At 40.6% G+C, this 18,515-nt stretch overlaps 1 protein-coding gene across 5 annotated transcripts in view; it reads right to left on the bottom strand.

The window, feature by feature from the left end:
* MDM4 (MDM4 regulator of p53) overlaps window positions 1-18,515 on the bottom strand; it is a 51,881-nt gene that overhangs the window by 28,410 nt on the left and 4,956 nt on the right. For 3 of the 5 annotated variants that reach the window (XR_011467176.1, XM_070384550.1, XM_070384548.1), the window contains exon 2: window positions 1,252-1,356. Coding sequence is in view for 4 of the 5 variants with exons in the window: in XM_070384550.1 (XP_070240651.1) it covers window positions 1,252-1,329 (78 nt within the window). In the remaining variant the exon portion in view is untranslated. Of the gene's footprint in view, window positions 1-1,251; window positions 1,357-1,497; window positions 1,519-18,515 lie in introns of those variants that run through there. The other 2 variants (XM_070384551.1, XM_070384549.1) reach the window with 2 other exon arrangements.

Here is an 18,515-nt window from a genome sequence, read left to right as displayed (position 1 = left end):
TGAAAAATCACATTTTCAAAAGACAGCATGTTCATATCCACTAGGATGGCTATAACAAAGTGTTGGAGAGGATATAAAGAAACTGGAACCCTTATGCACTGCTAATGGGAATGTAAAATGGTGCAGCAACTGTGAAAAACAGTTTGGCAGTTACTCAAGAAGTTAAACATAGAATTACCGTATGACCCAGCAGTTCCACTTCTAGGTATAAATCCAAAAGAACTGAAAGCAGGGACTCAAGTAAATATCTGTACACCACTATTCATAGCAGCATTATTCGTAATAGCCAAAATATGGAAACAACCTAAATACCACTGACAGATGAATGGACAGGGTGTGGTATACACATATAAGGAATAGTGACTCTGCCATCTCCTGAGTCTGATTGTGGAGTATATCTTTAGTCAAACAATTTAATTTTTTTCAATTTATATGATTAAATTTGTTTCTTTCTTCCTCTTACAGCCTCTTAGGTTTTGTCTTAAAGTTGCTCTTATTCTAAAGTTTTACAACATCTCCTAAATGTCCTTCTAATATTTTTTATCATTTCACTTTTTACATTAAATCTATCTCTTTTTTGTTTAAGGTTTGAGGTCTTCCTTTGTTTCCGTCTAGAGATGGCCAATTAAGAAAAAGCCCTTTATTACATAAGCCACATTTTCCCTTATCAAATCCAAATTCCAGCTTTATCATAAACTAAGGTACATAATACTATATATGGTGCAATACATATCAAATACTAAACAAAATTTTTTATTTCCATGTTAAAGGAAAAAATCTGGAACACGACACACCAAATTGGTAACAGTGTTATCTTAGGGGGCGAGAACTTTGAGGGAAGAAAGGAGGAGATGGTCACAGGAATCTCTACAGATAAAATGTGATAAATTGAATTTTTTTATAAGAATACACTTGCTATAATTACAATTTAAAACTGATTTTTAAAGAAAACAAACTAGCTACAATGAAGTGAGAAAGAAGACAAATATATAACTTGGCCCCAAATTCTCCACTAGCCAGTCATATCCTAAAGCAGGGTGGTGTTTAAAATGTGCCATTTTGAGCAATCTGTAACCTTTAAATATTTATTTAACAGATGATCAATTCAAATTTATGAGCACTGATGCTATTTATGACATTTAAAAAGTAATCTTTTCTGCTCTACATAAAATCCTAGTCAGTGAAGTCAGCTACATGCCCCTATCTATTCAAAAACTTGAAGAAAAACAGGAATGCCTAAAAATAATTTACCTGATTGGTTTGTTCTGGAGAGATCCTGCGAGCACTGTCAGATGCTGAACATGGGGCAGAGGTGGAAAACGATGTCATTTTGGCAGTGAAGTGACGTGAAGTCTGCTGTTAAGTTTAAACGGAAAAAAAATTATAAAATATCTTCTAAAGTAGAAAATTCTCTTTAGGATACACCAAAAAGAAAAGCAGCAAGCAGAAGTAAAAAAAGACACATATATCAGAGCACCCTACGCAAGTGCAATATACCCTTGCTGCGGTTCTTCTGATCACTTTCCAGTTGATTCTGCAAAAAACGGAAGAACATAATTAAGAGTAAAAACCATCTATACTTCCCTCGAGTGAAGTCTGCAAGAGAAATCAGTTCAGGCATGTTCCAACCTCTACACTGATGATGATGAGTACACTATTTTAGCTGAAAGTGAAACTTACAATCATTACCTCCCCTGTAGATCACATAGTTCTCTAGTATCGCCTCCTCTTTTGGACAGTGCTCAAGAGCACCCCCTAGGAGACAGATGCAGGGCTGAGGGAATTACCAAGATTAAGTAACAGGGTTAAGATTCCAAGAGCAGGCCTAGGAAAACCTCTGCAACATGTTGAAACATGTCTTGGCAAGAGACCACAGGAAAAGTGAAAGTCAAAATATTCAGTATCAGTTAAAACAGCTTTTAAAATGTGCCAAGCCCGAAGAGTATATAGCAACTGAATACCCATAAAATGGGTTACACCGAGCTGGACATACAACATCAAAGGAGAGATACAGGAATTGAAATACAAGTAAGGTTTAATTATTTTTCACCTTTTATCTCTTGTCCTTTAAAACAAAACAAAACAAAAACCCTACAGGGGTTTCCCTGATGGTCCAGTGGTTAAGAATCCAGCTTGCAATACAGGGAACACTGGTTCAATTTCCGGTCAAGGAAGATCCCACGTGCCACAGAGCAACCAAGCCCATGCACAACAACGACCGAGCCCGCGCTGCAACTACTTAAAGCCTGCAGGCCTAGAGCCCGTGACGACGAGAGAAGCCACCACACACCGAACAAAGGGCCACTCCCACCTGCCCCAACTGGAGAAAGCCTGCATGCAGCAACCAAGACCTACCACAGTCAAAATTAAATAGATTTCTATTAAAAAAAAAAACCAGAGAAAGAAAAAAATTTTAAATAAACTTGTGTTTACCCTCAGAACTTTTTCTAGTAAAAAGCTGATAAAAGTCAGCGAAATTTATAAATAAAATAAAATCAACAGAGTCCGGCTTGCAGGTAACAAGACTCCTCACTCTTCTGACAAGACTTATTAAAGACAACAAAGTATAAATTCAACCCTCAGGACTTCCCTGGTGGTCCAGAGGTTAAGAACCTGCCTTCCAACACAGGGGACACAGGTTTGATCCCAGGTCAGGGAACTAAGATCCCTCACGGTGTGGGGCTCTGGAGCCCAGCCACCACAAGCCTGCGCATCGCAACAAAGAGCCCACGACACATTCTAAGACTCTACAACTAAGATCCAATGCAGTCAAAACTAAATATTTTTTTAGTGCTATCCTAAATTAATTAAATTCAACCCTCTATCAGCTTCCCTTGTTATAAAATGGAAGTCAAACGGTACATAACTTGTCATTTTAAAGCAGCTAGTTTTTTTTTCTTCATGAATTTATGGCTGCGCTGGCTCTCCATTGTTGCTCGAGGGCTCTCCAGTTGGAGTGTGAGGGCTTCTCTTGTTGCAGGGCACAGGCTCCAGGGCACACAGGTCTCAGCAGCTGCGGTGTGTGGGCTCAGTAGTTGTGGCACCATGGTCTTAGCTGTCCTCGAACATGTGGGATTTTCCTGGACCAGGGATCAAGCCAGTGTTCCTGCACTGTAAGGCAGGCTTGTAACCTATGGACTACCAGGGAAGCCCTAAAACAGCTAGTTTTTAAGTGGCATTTCAAAGCTATTAAAAAAAAAACCCTCATCTCCCTGAACCTACTAGTCCTAGTCTCCAATGGCTGCACTTACGCAGGTCAGGGACCTGGAAGCTATCCGTGATTCCTTTTTTCTCTCACCCTTCACAAATCGGAAGGTGTATCTTCAAAATAAAACATGTCCACTACTTCCATTATTACTATATTAAGAAAGCCTTCCTCAGCGATCAGTGCAAAGAAATAGAGGAAAACAACAGAACAGGAAAGACTAGAGATCTTTTCAAGGAGATTAAAGATACCAGGGAACATTTCATGCAAAGATGGGCTCGATAAAGGACAGAAATGGTATGGACTTAACGGAAGCAGAAGATATTAAGAGGTGGCAAGAATACACAGAAGAACTCTACAAAAAAGATCCTCATGACGAAGATAATCATGATGATGTGATCACTGACCTAGAGCCAGACATCCTGGAATGTGAAGTCAAGTGGGCCTTAGAAAGCATCACTACGAACAAAGCTAGTGGAGGTGATGGAATTCCAGTGGAGCTATTTCAAATCCTGAAAGATGATGCTGTGAAAGTGCTGCACTCAATATGCCAGCAAATTTGGAAAACTCAGCAGTGGCCACAGGACTGGAAAAGGTCAGTTTTCATTCCAATCCCAAAGAAAGGCAATGCCAAAGAATGCTCAAACTACCGCACAATTGCACTCATCTCACCTGCTAGTAAAGTAACGCTCAAAATTCTCCAAGCCAGGCTTCAGCAATTACATGTACTGTGAACTTCCTGATGTTCAAGCTGGTTTTAGAAAAGGCAGAGGAACCAGAGATCAAATTGCCAACATCCGCTGGATCGTGGAAAAAGCGAGAGAGTTCCAGAAAAACATCTATTTCTGCTTTATTGACTATGCCAAAGCCTTTGACTGTATGCATCACAACAAACTGTGGAAAATTCTGAAAGAGATGGGAATACCAGACCACCTGACCTGCCTCTTGAGAAATCTGTATGCAGGTCAGGAAGCAACAGTTAGAACTGGACATGGAACAACAGACTGGTTCCAAACAGGAAAAGGAGTACATCAAGGCTGTATATTGTCACCCTGCTTATTTAACTTCTATGCAGAGTACATCATGAGAAACGCTGGGGTGGAAGAAACACAAGCTGGAATCAAGATTGCCAGGAGAAATATCAATCACCTCAGATATGCAGATGACACCACCCTTATGGCAGAAAGGGAAGAGGAACTAAAAAGCCCCTGATGAAGGTGAAAGAGGAGAGTGAAAAAGTTGGTTTAAAGCTCAACATTCAGAAAACGAAGATCATGGCATCCGGTCCCATCACTTCATGGGAAATAGATGGGGAAACAGTGGAAACAGTGTCAGATTTTATTTTTTTGGGCTCCAAAATCACTGCAGATGGTGACTACAGTCATGAAATTAAAAGACGCTTACTCCTTGGAAGGAAAGTTATGACCAACCTAGACAGCATATTCAAAAGCAGAGACATTACTTTGCCAACAAAGGTCCGTCTAGTCAGGGCTATGGTTTTTCCTGTGGTCACGTATGGATGTGAGAATTGGACTGTGACGAAGGCTGAGCACCGAGGAATTGATGCTTTGGAACTGTGGTGTTGGAGAAGACTCTTGAGAGTCCCTTGGACTGCAAGGAGATCCAACCAGTCCTTTCTGAAGGAGATCAGCCCAGGGACTTCTTTGGAGGGAATGATGCTGAAGCTGAAACTCCAGTACTTTGGCCACCTCATGCGAAGAGCTGACTCATTGGAAAAGACTCTGATGCTGGGAGGGATTGGGGGCAGGAGAAGGGGACGACAGAGGATGAGATGGCTGGATGGCATCACTGACTCGATGGACGCGAGTCTGGGTGAACTCCAGGAGATGGTGATGGACAGGGAGGCCTGGCGTGCTGCGATTCATGGGGTCGCAAACAGTCGGACACGACTGAGGGACTGAACTGAACCAAACTGCCCATCTCTGAACTGCCTTAGTTCCTAAAGGTTTCCTTGCTCCACCCTTGCCCCTCTGGCTCCTAAACCTGTTCCTTTTGTCTCTGCTTAAATGTCAGTTTATCATTGAGGCCTTCTAAAGACAATACATTTTTGAAACTGCAACTCCCAACCTCCCAGTATTCCCTATCTCCTTCCCTGATTTATTCCTCTCTTCTTCACTGTCCTTGTTATCAACCTATTATATAGTTTAATTTTTATCATGTAAGACATAAGCTCTAAGTGGGAAGGAATGTATACTTATTTGTTCACTAATATATCCCCAGTGCCTAAACTGTCAATTATATACACAGTAGAACAGGATGGTGAATATAAATATTAGTAATAGTTTGGATGGTTTCCAAAAATGGCCCCCAATGAACCACATCTCCCCACTGGCTATCCTACTGGAGACCACATAGAAAGGCCCTGACCCACTTTTACCTGATTATTTAAATAATTCAATAAACATCCACAAACTGTGACTGACAACAATCTACATTTAACCATAAGGTTCTCTCCTACCATCCCCTGCCTCCTCCAAACAATCATTCTGAATCCTGTTTCGATTTTCTCTTCTTTCTTTTTAAGCACTTCACTGCATCAAAATGGAATCCTAAAAAAATACATATTTTTAGTTTGGTTGCTTTCAACTTACAAAAAAGAAGTACATTATATGTAATTCCAGGAATTTTCCCAAATAGGTATGTGTTTGGTATATAGTTAGTTACCTGATCACTAATGATGTTATCTCCACATATTTATCAGCCATGTATATTTCCTCTTTTGTGAAATGTTCTTTTATACACTTTTCTAATTGATTTTTTGTCAATCAATTTGCAATAGTTCTTTGTATATTTTTAATATTAACCCTTTGTCAATATAATGTCCTGCAAATATCTTCTCCTGATTTTAACGTCCTTTCCATTTTCTAGGTGGGAAAAAAACTTTTATGGGCAAAAACTTAATTTTAATGAACTCAAATTTATATTTATCAATATTCTCTTTTTTAGTCAATGGTCTCTGCCTCTTCAAGGTCTCATTTTCACCAACATATGGATGGCCATTTTTTTTCCTGTTCTATCTGCTGAATACTTTCTTGACTGACAGCCACCTTTGTTATGTAGCAACACGTACTGGTGTTCACAAGTTCTCTATTCTAGTCTGCTAGATGATCTTTCTGTCTATACAACTCCACATCTAATCCTTACATCTTATCATGAGTCTTGTTATCCTACAGGGCAAGTCCCCAGCCACTCCTTTTTAGAAGTGACAAGCTATTCTTGGCCCTTAACTCTTCCATACAAAATTTAGTATCATCAAGCTCCATGAAAATCCCTGCTCAAATTGTTTTCCAATCATTAACATGACATATTCCTATATTTATTAAGGTTTTATTTAATATCTATTAAGTCTTCAACTTTCCCTTTAGAGGTCTAGCATATTTGTTTTAAGCTGATTTCTTAAGTTGATATTCTTATACTACTGTGATGCCTTCTCGTTCACTGTTTTTAGTGGGTTTTGCATATATACAGAAATAAAAATGACTTTCAGTAAACATATCCAGTCACCTTGCTAAACTCATAATTTTGTCTATAGATCCTTCTGTTTTCTATGTAAATGACCATATCACCTGCGGATAAAAATTTCATTCCCTCCTTTCCAATTCTGTGCCTCTAATTTCTTCTGCTTGTCTTACATTACTGCTTAGGACTGTCAATACAATATTGAATACACGCATTGGATCAAGCATCTCTGTCTCTGATTTTAAAGGGAGTGTTTCTAATGCTTACCTATATAGCATGTTTTCTCTATTTTTTTCTAATAGTTATACCTTACTGGCTTCAGAGGGTTCCTTTTCTTCCTCATTGAATCAAGATTGCTGGGAGAAATATCAATAACCTCAGATATGCAGATGATGACAGAAAGTGAAGAGCAATTGAACAACTGCTTGATGAAAGTTAAAGAGGAGAGGGGAAAAACCTGGCTTAAAACACAACATTAAAAAAACTAAGATAAAATAAATAAATAAATAAAATAAAAAAATAAAAAAACTAAGATCATGGCATCTGGTCCCATCACTTCATGGCAAACTGATGGGGAAACAATAGACACAGTGACACACTTCATTTTCTTGGGCTCCAAAATCACTGCAGATTGTGATTGCAGCCATGAAGTTAAAAGACGCTTGCTCCCTGGAAGAAAAGCTATGACTAACCTAGATAGCATATTCAAAAGCAGAGACATTACTTTGCCAACAAAGGTCCATCTAGTCAAAGCTGTTTTTTCCCTGTACTCATGGACAAATGTGAGAGTGGGACCATAAAGAAAGCTAAGTGTGGAAGATGTTTTTGAACTGTGATGTTGTAGAAGACTCTTGAGAGTCCTCTGGACTGCAAGGAGATTCAACCAGTCCATTCTAAAGGAAATCAGGCCTGAATATTCATTGGAAGGACTGATGCTAAAGCTGAAGCTCCAATACTCTGGTCACTTGATGCAAAGAACTGATCATTAGAAGAGAGTCTGATGCTGGGCAAGATCGAAAGCAGAAAAAGACGACAGAGGGTGAGATGGTTGGATGGCATCACCAACTCAATGGATATAAGTTTGAGCCAGCTCCAGTGATGGACAGGGAAGCTTGGCATGCTGCAGTCCATGGGGTTGCAGAGAGTCGGACACGACTGAGCAACTGGACCGAAGAATATATCAAGGACAAACATGCTACTGTATACAAAACGGATAATCAACAAGAACCTACATATAACCATACTCAGTATTTTGTAATTACCCGTGAGGGAAAGGAATTTGAAAAAGAATATGTGTGTGTGTGTGTGTGTATCTATCTATATTTATATATATATGTAAAACTGAATCACTGTGTTGGATAACTGAAACACGACATTGTAAATCAACTATACTTCATTAAAATTTTTTTTAAAAATGTATCACAGAAGAGTGATTTAGAAAATGCTTTTTCTTTACCTATTGAAATGATCATAATTTTTTTCATCTTTTATTAATGTGATAAAATTTTGAATTTATGGATTTTCTAATATTAAATTCCTGCTCATTTGAGATAAATCCAACTTGGTTTTGGATATTATTCTTTTTGTGTACTACTGGCTTTGATTCCCTAATACTTTGGACAGGTTATAAAGTCTCTATGTAATAAATCTGTTTCCCACTGTCAAGTTTCTGTCTTATTTGAATGTCAGGGTTAGCTGGCCTAACAGAATAAATTGTTTAGTCACTATTTGTCTACAGTCTAGAAAAATAATTCTACAAAACTCGGATGTTCTAGTCTTTGAAAGCCTCACCTACAAAACTTATAAAACCCAGTGTTTCCTTTCTGGGAAAACTTCTAATCGCTGCTTGAGCTTAATAAATATTATTCAAGCTTTTTTCTTCTTCCATTGTCTAAATCTTCAAAATTGATGGCATACAGTTGACAGTATTCTTTTAACCTTTATTCAGTGTACAGATGCATCCTTCTTTCCATTTGTGATAGTTTACTATATCTTATTACCTCTCCAACTTAAAAAATTTTATCGTTATTTCCTGATATCATAAATTAGACACTGTGTTGTTGTTCAGTCACTAAGTTGTCTCTAACTCTTTGTAACCTCATAAACCGCAGCATGACAGGCTTCCCTGTCCTTCACCGTCTCCTGGAGCTTGCTCAAACTCATGTCCATTGAGTCAGTGATGCCATCCAACCATCTCATCCTCTGTCATCCCCTTCCCCTCCCTCCTTCCCAGCATCAGGGTCTTTTCCCATGAGTTGGCTCTTCACATCACGGGACCAAAGTAATGGACCTTCAGCTTCAGCACCAATGAATATTCAGGGTTGATTTCCTTTAGGATTGACTGGTTTGATCTCCTTGCTGTCCAAGGGAGTCTCAAGAGTCTTCTCCAGCACCACAGTTCAGAAGCATCAATTCTTCAGCACTCAATCATTCGTCCATGACTACTGGAAAGACCATAGATAGCCTTGAGTATACGGACCTTTGTTGGCAAGGTAATGTGTCTGCTTTTTAACACACTGTCTAGGTTTGACCTACAATTAAGGGACAAAATGAAATCTCTCACCATGATGGTGAATTTGTCCACTGATCCCAGGGTAGTTCTACCAATTTCACTTCATCTACTGGAAGAGCTTTTAAAAAACTATTTACTTTACTTTCTGGGCCACACTGTGTCTTCTGTGCTGTGCATGGGCTTTCTCTTCTTTGTTGCGATGCCCATTTCTCTTCTCATTGCAGTGGCTTCTCTTGTTGCAGAGCACAGGCTCTAGGCGTGCAGGCTTCAGCAGTTGCGGCTCTCGGGCTCTAGAGCGTGGGCTCAGCAGTTCTGGTGCACATGTTTAGTTGCCCTGCCGCATGTGGAAACTTCTAGGACCTGGGGTTGAGCCCGGGTCCCCTGCATTGGCAAGCAGATTCTTAAAGCACTGGATCACCAGCGAAGTCCTATTGTAAGTCTTTTTAACCTGGACCTCTCATATTTACCACTCCAAGAAACCTTTCCATCCAGGGACTTTGTTTTCCCTTTGTAATTTTAAGAGAGCTATTTTTCCATTATTTCTTCAGTACTTCCTCCATTTCGTTTTTTTTTCTCTGCTGCTAAGTCACGTCAGTCGTGTCCGACTCTGTGCGACCTCACAGATGGCAGCCCACTAGGCTCCTCCGTCCCAGGCAAGACTACTGGAGTGGACTGCCATTGCCTTCTTTTTTCCTCTAAGAGGCCTATTATTCAGATGTATCTCTATACCTATTCTCCTTATCTTTTAGCTTTTCTTTTATATATATATATATATATATATATATATTTATTTGTTTTTCCCCTTTGTTCTGGGATATTTCCTCACTCTAGAATTCTAATTCGTCCAACTGTATCCATTGCATTATTTCACCCATTTGATGCGCTGTTCAATGTTTCAACCACTGTATTTTTAAGCCTGCTATTGCTGCTTGGTTCTCTCAGCCTCTGCTTATTCTTGTTTCAAGTTGCTAATATCATCCCTCTTTCTTTCAGAATGATTATCTAACTTTAAACCCTTGATCTATCTCTTCTATTATTTCTGTTCCAAGAAGCCTATACATTGTCCTCCTCTTGAAATACCTGTGCTCTTCAACATTCTGTTCTTTTTCCCTAGAGGACAGAAGCTATTCTAATAGGTGAAGCAATACAGAGAAGACCAAATTCCACTCGATATCGGTCACAGTAAGCTGAGTAAGGTAGGAAATAAGCACTAAAGCAGGAAATCCCAAGCACCAGAAAACCACAATTACTCTCCACCCCGTACAATCACTGCTCAACTAAGGATTCATCTTTTGTTCCCCAGAGAGATACAGCATTATGATAAGGATTTGGGGAGACCTAAGGATTAAGCACTGCTGTTAATTAAGCTAGTGGATGCAATGGAATTCCAGTACAGCTATTCAAAATCCTAAAGGATAATGCCATCACGGTGCTGCATTCAATACATCAGCAAATCTGGAAGACTTAGCAGTGGCCACTGGACTGGAAATGGTCAATCCTCATCCCAATTCCCAAGGGTAGTACTAAAGAATGGCTAACCATCAGACAAGTACACTCATCTCCCATGCTAGTAAAGTCATACTTAATATCTTGCATGCTAGGCTTCAGCATTATGCGAACCAAGAACTTCCAGATGTCCAAGCTGGGTTTAGAAAAGGAAGAGGAACAAGAGATCAAATTGCCAACATTCGCTGGATCATAAGAGAAAGCAAGGGAATTCCAGAAAAACATCTACCTCTGTTTCATCAACTATAGTAAAGCCTTTGACTGTGTGCATTGTAACAAACTGTGGAAAACTCTTAAAGAGATCGGAATACCAGAGCATTTTACCTGTCTCCTGAGAAACCTGTATGAGAGTCAAGAAGTAACAGAACCCATTATGGAACAACTGATTGGTTCAAGATTGAGAAGGGAGCACAACAGGGCTGTCTGCTGTCACTCTATTTGTTTAACCTATATGCTGAGCACATCATGAGAAATGCCAGGCTGGAAGAGTTACAAGCTGGGATCAAGATAGGCAGGAGAAACAAAAACCACCTCAGATATGCAGATGACACCACTCTAGTGGCAGAAAGTGAAGAGACACTAAAGAACCTCTTGATGAGGGTGAAGGAGGAGAGTGAAAGAGCCAGCTTAAAACTAAATATTAAAAAAACTAAGATCATGACGTCTGGCCCCATAACTTTATGGCAAATAGAAGGGAAAAGGTGGAAGTAGTGACAGATTTTCTCTTCTTGGGCTCCAAAATCACTGCAGATGGTGACTGCAGCCATGAAATGCGAAGACGATAAAGCTATGACAAACCTAGAGAGTGTGTCGAAAAGCAGAGACATTACTCTGCCGACAAACGTCCACACAGTCAAGGCTGTGGTCTTCCCAGTGGTCGTGTACAGTTGTGAGAGCTGGACTGTAAAGAAGGCAGAATGCCAAAGATTGATGCCTTTGAACTGTGGTGCTGGAGAAGACTCCTGAGAGTCCCCTGGACAGCAAGATCAAACCAGTCAATCTTAAGGGAAATCAACCCTAAATATTCATTGGAAGGACTGACGCTAAAACTAAAGCTCCAATATTTTGGTGATCTGATGCAAAGAGCTGGCTCACTGGAAAAGTCCCTCATGCTGGGAAAGATTGAGGGCAGGAGGAGAAGAGGGCATCAGAGCATGAGATGGCTGGATGGTATCACTGATGCAATGGACATGCACTTGGGCAAACTTTGTGAGATGGTGAAGGACAGGGAGGCTTGGCGTATTGCAGTCTATGGGGTTGCAAAGGGTTAGATAGGACTGGGCAACTGAACAACAAGAAATAAGGAAGTAAAGGACAGAGAATGGACTGTCTAAAGTCAGCCATCACTTTTTTTTTTTTTCTCAACCCCTCCTCCCAAGTATAGACTTCTGTTATGCCCTGATTTACTTCTGAGGAGAGCTAGACCAGAGCTGAGTCACACCAAGTGTGGAAAAAGGTAATTCCAAGGTAATGAGGCAGGGAAGAAACTAGGGCATTCCAGTAGCTCTCTTCTCCCCTGATTTTATTCTCCTACAGCCACGCCTGGCTGACTCCTGTCTAAGGCCAAACACCCAGCCACCCCCCACCCCCACCTGCCCAGCAATTCAAAAAAGCCCACATCACCCACTTGTTTCTCAGTCTTTTCCTTTTATAGTGTCTCTAGAGATAACTTGGGAGAATGGAGTCAGCAGTCATGCTAGTCCAGCAACTTAGCAGGAACAGGACCTGAAGAATCTAAGCCTCAATAAGGGTTTAACATCTGGCAGAAAGTGTGCCATTAAAAAGATACTGGAGAGGGAGACGGAGGAGGGTTCAGGAGGGACAGGACATATGGTAGATTTGTAGAGCAACTGTCCTCTAATGATTGTATTTTGTTCTATGTCTCAATATTGCACAGTTATATCTTCAATAATTATTATTCAAAAAAAAAGAACCAAAACAAAACTGGAGTTTACAAAGTACTTAGATCCATAACAGCATGTAACAGTTGATTATGAAATCTCATTATTTATCACTTCCTATTATTTTGCTTTTACTACATATTGTTTGTCATACATGAGTTAACTGAAATCATGAATTATAACAGAGCCTCAGTAAAAAAAAAAAAAAAAGATACTGATTTAAGGGCCAGAGTAGTTCTGAGCAGGAGAAATTACTTTTGACTACACAGAGGAGGAATGAGAGGGAATAGACAGCAGTGGAAGGATATTTAAATGGGAGAATACTGGAAAGAATAGGACAGAAAATACCTTGAGCAATGGCACTACTCAAGGACATATATGAGAAATGAATTCAGCTGATGGGCTTTGAACCTAAATCAGGATCTTCTTCCTTTCCCACCTGGAATCTCTTTTGAGTGCAACAGAGTTAGGTACGTTACTCGCTCCTTAAAAGAGAAAACTGAGGCTTAAATAAGTCAAATAACTTGTCCAAGATTAAAGCTTATCCTTTTACATTCAGTTTCTCAAAACAGGGGCTTCCCTTGAGGCTCAGCTGATAAAGAAGCCGCCTGCAATGCAGGAGACCTGGGTTTGATCCCTGGGTTGGGAAGATCCCCTGGATACGGGAAAGGCCTGGAGAATTCCATGGACTGTATAGTCCATGGGGTGGCAAAAAGTCAGAAAGTGAGTGACTTTCACTTTCACTTCTCAAAACAGAAAGTTCAGTCATCATCTTGCTCTCGCCCTCTTTCTCCATTATCACATCAAACTTTATGGATTTTGACTCCTAAAAATCTTTTAAAACCACCCCTTCTCTTCATTTTCATGACCAATTCCTCACATCAAAAAATATTACTTCTTGCCTGTGTCACTGCAGTAGATTCGTAACTGTCTCTAACCCCACTTCAATTCAAACTCCACACTACAGCCAGAGGATTAAAAAAACAAACAACCCTACCCTGCCAGCCCCTACTCCACTGCTTGGTACTGTTTAAAAACAGCACCTTTCCTCTTTGCAGCCTGCACTGCTCTACCCTACACTGCATGCACCTTGTCCACACTGATCTTTTCTGTTTCTAAAACAGGGCCTTTGCACACATTGTCCCTGCATTTTGAACACTGAGTTCTGTACCAGACTGACTCATCCTAAAATTTCCAGTCTCTGGGTTAAATGTCATCTTCTCAAAAATCATTTACGTGAAAGGTTGGGGGAAGGGGAAACTTAAACACACTGAGCAGGCTTACAGCACTTGACCCATTGACCAAACTCATCTCTAAAAGGGAGAGGCATTCACACATCACGCGCTTTCTGTGTGAAGCAAAGGAAAGCAGCCAGTACTTCCTATGACGCTTCCTTGACCTCCCGGCCTCAAGTCCAAATCTAATCAAGCCTCTAGGTCTAACTACTACTTATTTGTAGTGGGAAAAAAATTGAGGATAGAAGAAACAACATTAAAAGCAGGCAATCAGCCAAATCCAGAATGTAGGAAATTCTACAGCACCTTCGGTTACTGCTTAAATGGAAGGCTGTTCACAGAGACTTAAAAAACATTACCCTAATACAATAGATGGACCTTGTTCAAGTCTTGGTTCAAAAAAGCCATCTGCAAAAGTGTCATTTTTTCCTACACAATCAAGAAATTCTGCATTATGTACTAGGTTTTAGATACTACTAAGAAGCTGTTAATGGTAGTCAAAAGGCACTGTGGTAACTTTCTAAAAGCTGCTTATTGCCAAATTTAGACTTAAATTGAAGAAATTAGGGAAAACCACATTCAGGTATGACCTAAATCAAATCCCTTATGATTATACAGTGGAAGAAACAGATTTAAGGGCCTAAATCTGATAGAGTGCCTGATGAACTATGGAATGAGGTTCGTGACATTGTACAGGAGACAGGGATCAAGACCATCCCCATGGAAAAGAAATGCAAAAAAGCAAAATGGCTGTCTGGGGAGGGCTTACAAATAGCTGTGAAAAGAACAGAAGCGAAAAGCAAAGGAGAACAGGAAAGATATAAGCATCTGAATGCAGAGTTCCAAAGAATAGCAAGAAGAGATAAGAAAGCCTTCCTCAGCGATCAATGCAAAGCAAGAGGAAAACAACAGAATGGTAAAGACTAAAGATCTCTTCAAAAAGATTAGAGATACCAGGGAACATTTCATGCAAAGATGGGCTCGATAAAGGACAGAAATGGTATGGACCTAACAGAAGCAGAAGATATTAAGAAGAGGTGGCAAGAATACACAGAACTGTACAAAAAAGATCTTCACGATCCAGATAATCATGATGGTGTGATCACTGACCTAGAGCCAGACATCCTGGAATGTGAAGTCAGGTGGGCCTTAGAAAGCATCACTACGAACAAAGCTAGTGGAGGTGATGGAATTCCAGTGGAGCTATTTCAAATCCTGAAAGATGATGCTGTGAAAGTGCTGCACTCAATATGCCAGCAAATTTGGAAAACTCAGCAGTGGCCACAGGACTGGAAAAGGTCAGTTTTCATTCCAATCCCAAAGAAAGGCAATGCCAAAGAATGCTCAAACTACCGCACAATTGCACTCATCTCACACGCTAGTAAAGTATAATACTCAAAATTCTCCAAGCCAGGCTTCAGCAATACGTGAACCGTGAACTTCCTGATGTTCAAGCTGGTTTTAGAAAAGGCAGAGGAACCAGAGATCAAATTGCCAACATCCGCTGGATCGTGGAAAAAGCAAGAGAGTTCCAGAAAAACATCTATTTCTGCTTTATTGACTATGTCAAAGCCTTTGACTGTGTGGATCACAATAAACTGTGGAAAATTCTGAAAGAGATGGGAATACCAGACCACCTGACCTGCCTCTTGAGAAATCTGTATGCAGGTCAGGAAGCAACAGTTAGAACTGGACATGGAACAACAGACTGGTTCCAAATAGGAAAAGGAGTACGTCAAGGCTGTATATTGTCACCCTGCTTATTTAACTTCTATGCAGAGTACATCATGAGAAACGCTGGGCTGGAAGAAACACAAGCTGGAATCAAGATTGCCAGGAGAAATATCAATCACCTCAGATATGCAGATGACACCACCCTTATGGCAGAAAGGGAAGAGGAACTAAAAAGCCCCTGATGAAAGTGAAAGAGGAGAGTGAAAAAGTTGGTTTAAAGCTCAACATTTAGAAAACAAAGATCATGGCATCCGGTCCCATCACTTCATGGGAAATAGATGGGGAAACAGTAGAAATAGTGTCAGACTTTATTTTTTTGGGCTCCAAAATCACTGCAGATGGTGACTGCAGCCATGAAATTAAAAGACGCTTACTCCTTGGAAGGAAAGTTATGACCAACCTAGACAGCATATTCAAAAGCAGAGACATTACTTTGCCAACAAAGGTCCGTCTAGTCAGGGCTATGGTTTTTCCAGTGGTCATGTATGGATGTGAGAGTTGGACGGTGAAGAAGGCTGAGTGCTGAAGCATTGATGCTTTTGAACTGTGGTGATGGAGAAGACTCTTGAGAGTCCCTTAGACTGCAAGGAGATCCAACCAGTCCATTCTGAAAGAGATGAGCCCTGGGATTTCTTTGGAAGGAATGATGCTAAAGCTGAAACTCCAGTACTCTGGCCACCTCATGCAAAGAGTTGACTCACTGGAAGAGACTCTGATGCTGGGAGGGGTTGGGGGTAGGAGGAGAAGGGGACGACAGAGGATGAGATGGCTGGATGGCATCACCAACTCGATGGACTTGAGTCTGAGTGAACTCCGGGAGTTGGTGATGGACAGGGAGGCCTGGCGTGCTGCGATTCATGGGGTCGCCAAGAGTCGGACACGATTGAGTGACTGAACTGACTAAAGAGGCAAATCTGGCCTTGGAATACAAATTGAAGCAAGGGAATGGCTAATAAGAGTTTTACCCAGAGAACACACTGGTCATAGCAAAACCCTCTTCCAACAACACAAGAGACGATTCTACACATGGACATCACCAGATGTCAATATTGCAATCAGACTGATTACATCCACTGCAGCTGAAGATGGAGACCCCCTACGTAGTCAACAATAACAAGACCTGGAGCCGACTGTGCTCTGATCATCAGCTCCTTATTGCAAAATTCAGACTCAAATTGAAGTAGGGTAAACCACTAGGCCATTCAGGTATCACCTAAATCAAATCCCTTATGATTATATGGTGGAAATGTCGAATAGATTTGAGAGATTCGATCTGGTAGACAGACTGCCTGAAGAACTACGGATGGTGGTTCATACATTGTACAGGAGGTGGTGACCAAAACCTTCCCTAAGAAAAAGAAATGCAAGAAGGTAAAGTGGTTGTCAGAGGAGGTCTTACAAACAGCTGAGAAAAGAAGAGAAGCGAAAGGCAAAGGAGAAAAGGAAAGATTTAACCAACTAAATGTAGAGTTCAGGAAAATATCAAGGGGAGATAAGAAAGCTTTGCTCAGTGATCAATGCAAATAGAGAAAAACAATAGAATGGGAAAGACTAGAGATCTGCTCAAGAAAATTAGAAATGCCAAAGGAACATTTCATGCAAACATGGGCTCAATAAAGGACAGAAATGGTATGGACCTAACAGAAGCAGAAGATATTAAGAAGAGGTGGCAAGAATACACAGAAGAACTGTACAAAAAAGGTTTTAATGACCCAGATAACCACGACGGTGTGGTCACACATCTAGAGCCAGACATCCTGGACTGTGAAGACAAGGGTCTTCACAGCCTTAGGAAGCATCACTATGAACAAAGCTAGTAGAGGTGATGGAATTCCAGCTGAGTTATTTTAAATCCTAAAAGATGATGCTGTTAAAGTGTTGCACTCAATATGCCACCAGATTTGGAAAACTCAGCAGTGGTCACACGACAGGAAATGATCAGTTTTCATTCCAATCGCAAAGAAAGGCGAGTCCAAAGAATGTTCAAATTACCGTACAATTGCACTCATTTCACACGTGCAAGATCATGCTCAAAATCCTTCAAACTAGGCTTCAACAGTACGTGAACTTCTAGATGTACAGCTGGATTTAGAAAAGATAGAGGAACCAGAGATCAAATTGCTAACACCTACTGGATCACAGAAAAAGCAAGGAAATTCAAAAAAATCATATACTTCTGCTTTATTGACTTTGCTAAAGCCTCTGACTGTGTGGATCACAACAAACTGAAAAATTCTTCAAGAGATGAAAATACCAGACCACCTTATCTTTCTCCTGAAAAACCTGTAAACAGGATAAGAAGCAACAGTTAGAATCCTACACGGAACAATGGACTGGTTCAAAACTGGGGAAGCAGTACGTCAAGGCTGTACACTATCACCTTGCTTATTTAACTTCTAGGCCAAGTACATTATGCAAAATGCCTGGCTTAATGACTCACAAGCTGGAATCAAGATTGCTGGGAGAAATATCAATAACCTCAGATATGCACATAACATCACCCAGTGGCAGAAAGTGAAGAGGAACTAAAGAGCCTCTTGATGAAAGTGAAAGACAGTGGAAAAAGTTGGCTTAAAACTCAACATTAAAAAACTAAGATCACGGCATCTGGTCCCATCACTTCATGGCAAATAGATGGGGAAAAAGAGCAAACAGCGACAGATTATATTTTCCTGGGCTCCAAAATCACTGTAGGTGGTGACTGCAGCCATGAAATTAAAAGACGCTTGCTCCTTGGAAGAACAGCTATGACGAATCTGCTGCTGCTGCTGCTGCTGCTAAGTCGCTTCAGTCGTGTCCAACTCTGTGCGACCCCATAGACAGCAGCCCACCAGGCTCCCCCGTCCCTGGGATTCTCCAGGCAAGAATACTGGAGTGGGTTGCCATTTCCTTCTCCAATGACGAACCTAGACAGTATATTAAAAAGCAGAGACGTTACTCTG

Source organism: Bos mutus, chromosome 16 (genome assembly GCF_027580195.1).
Source record: "Bos mutus isolate GX-2022 chromosome 16, NWIPB_WYAK_1.1, whole genome shotgun sequence".
NCBI classification, from domain to species: Eukaryota; Metazoa; Chordata; class Mammalia; order Artiodactyla; family Bovidae; genus Bos; species Bos mutus.
The sequence above is the reverse complement of the archived record's forward strand: the minus strand, read 5'-3'. Positions and strand labels throughout refer to the sequence as shown.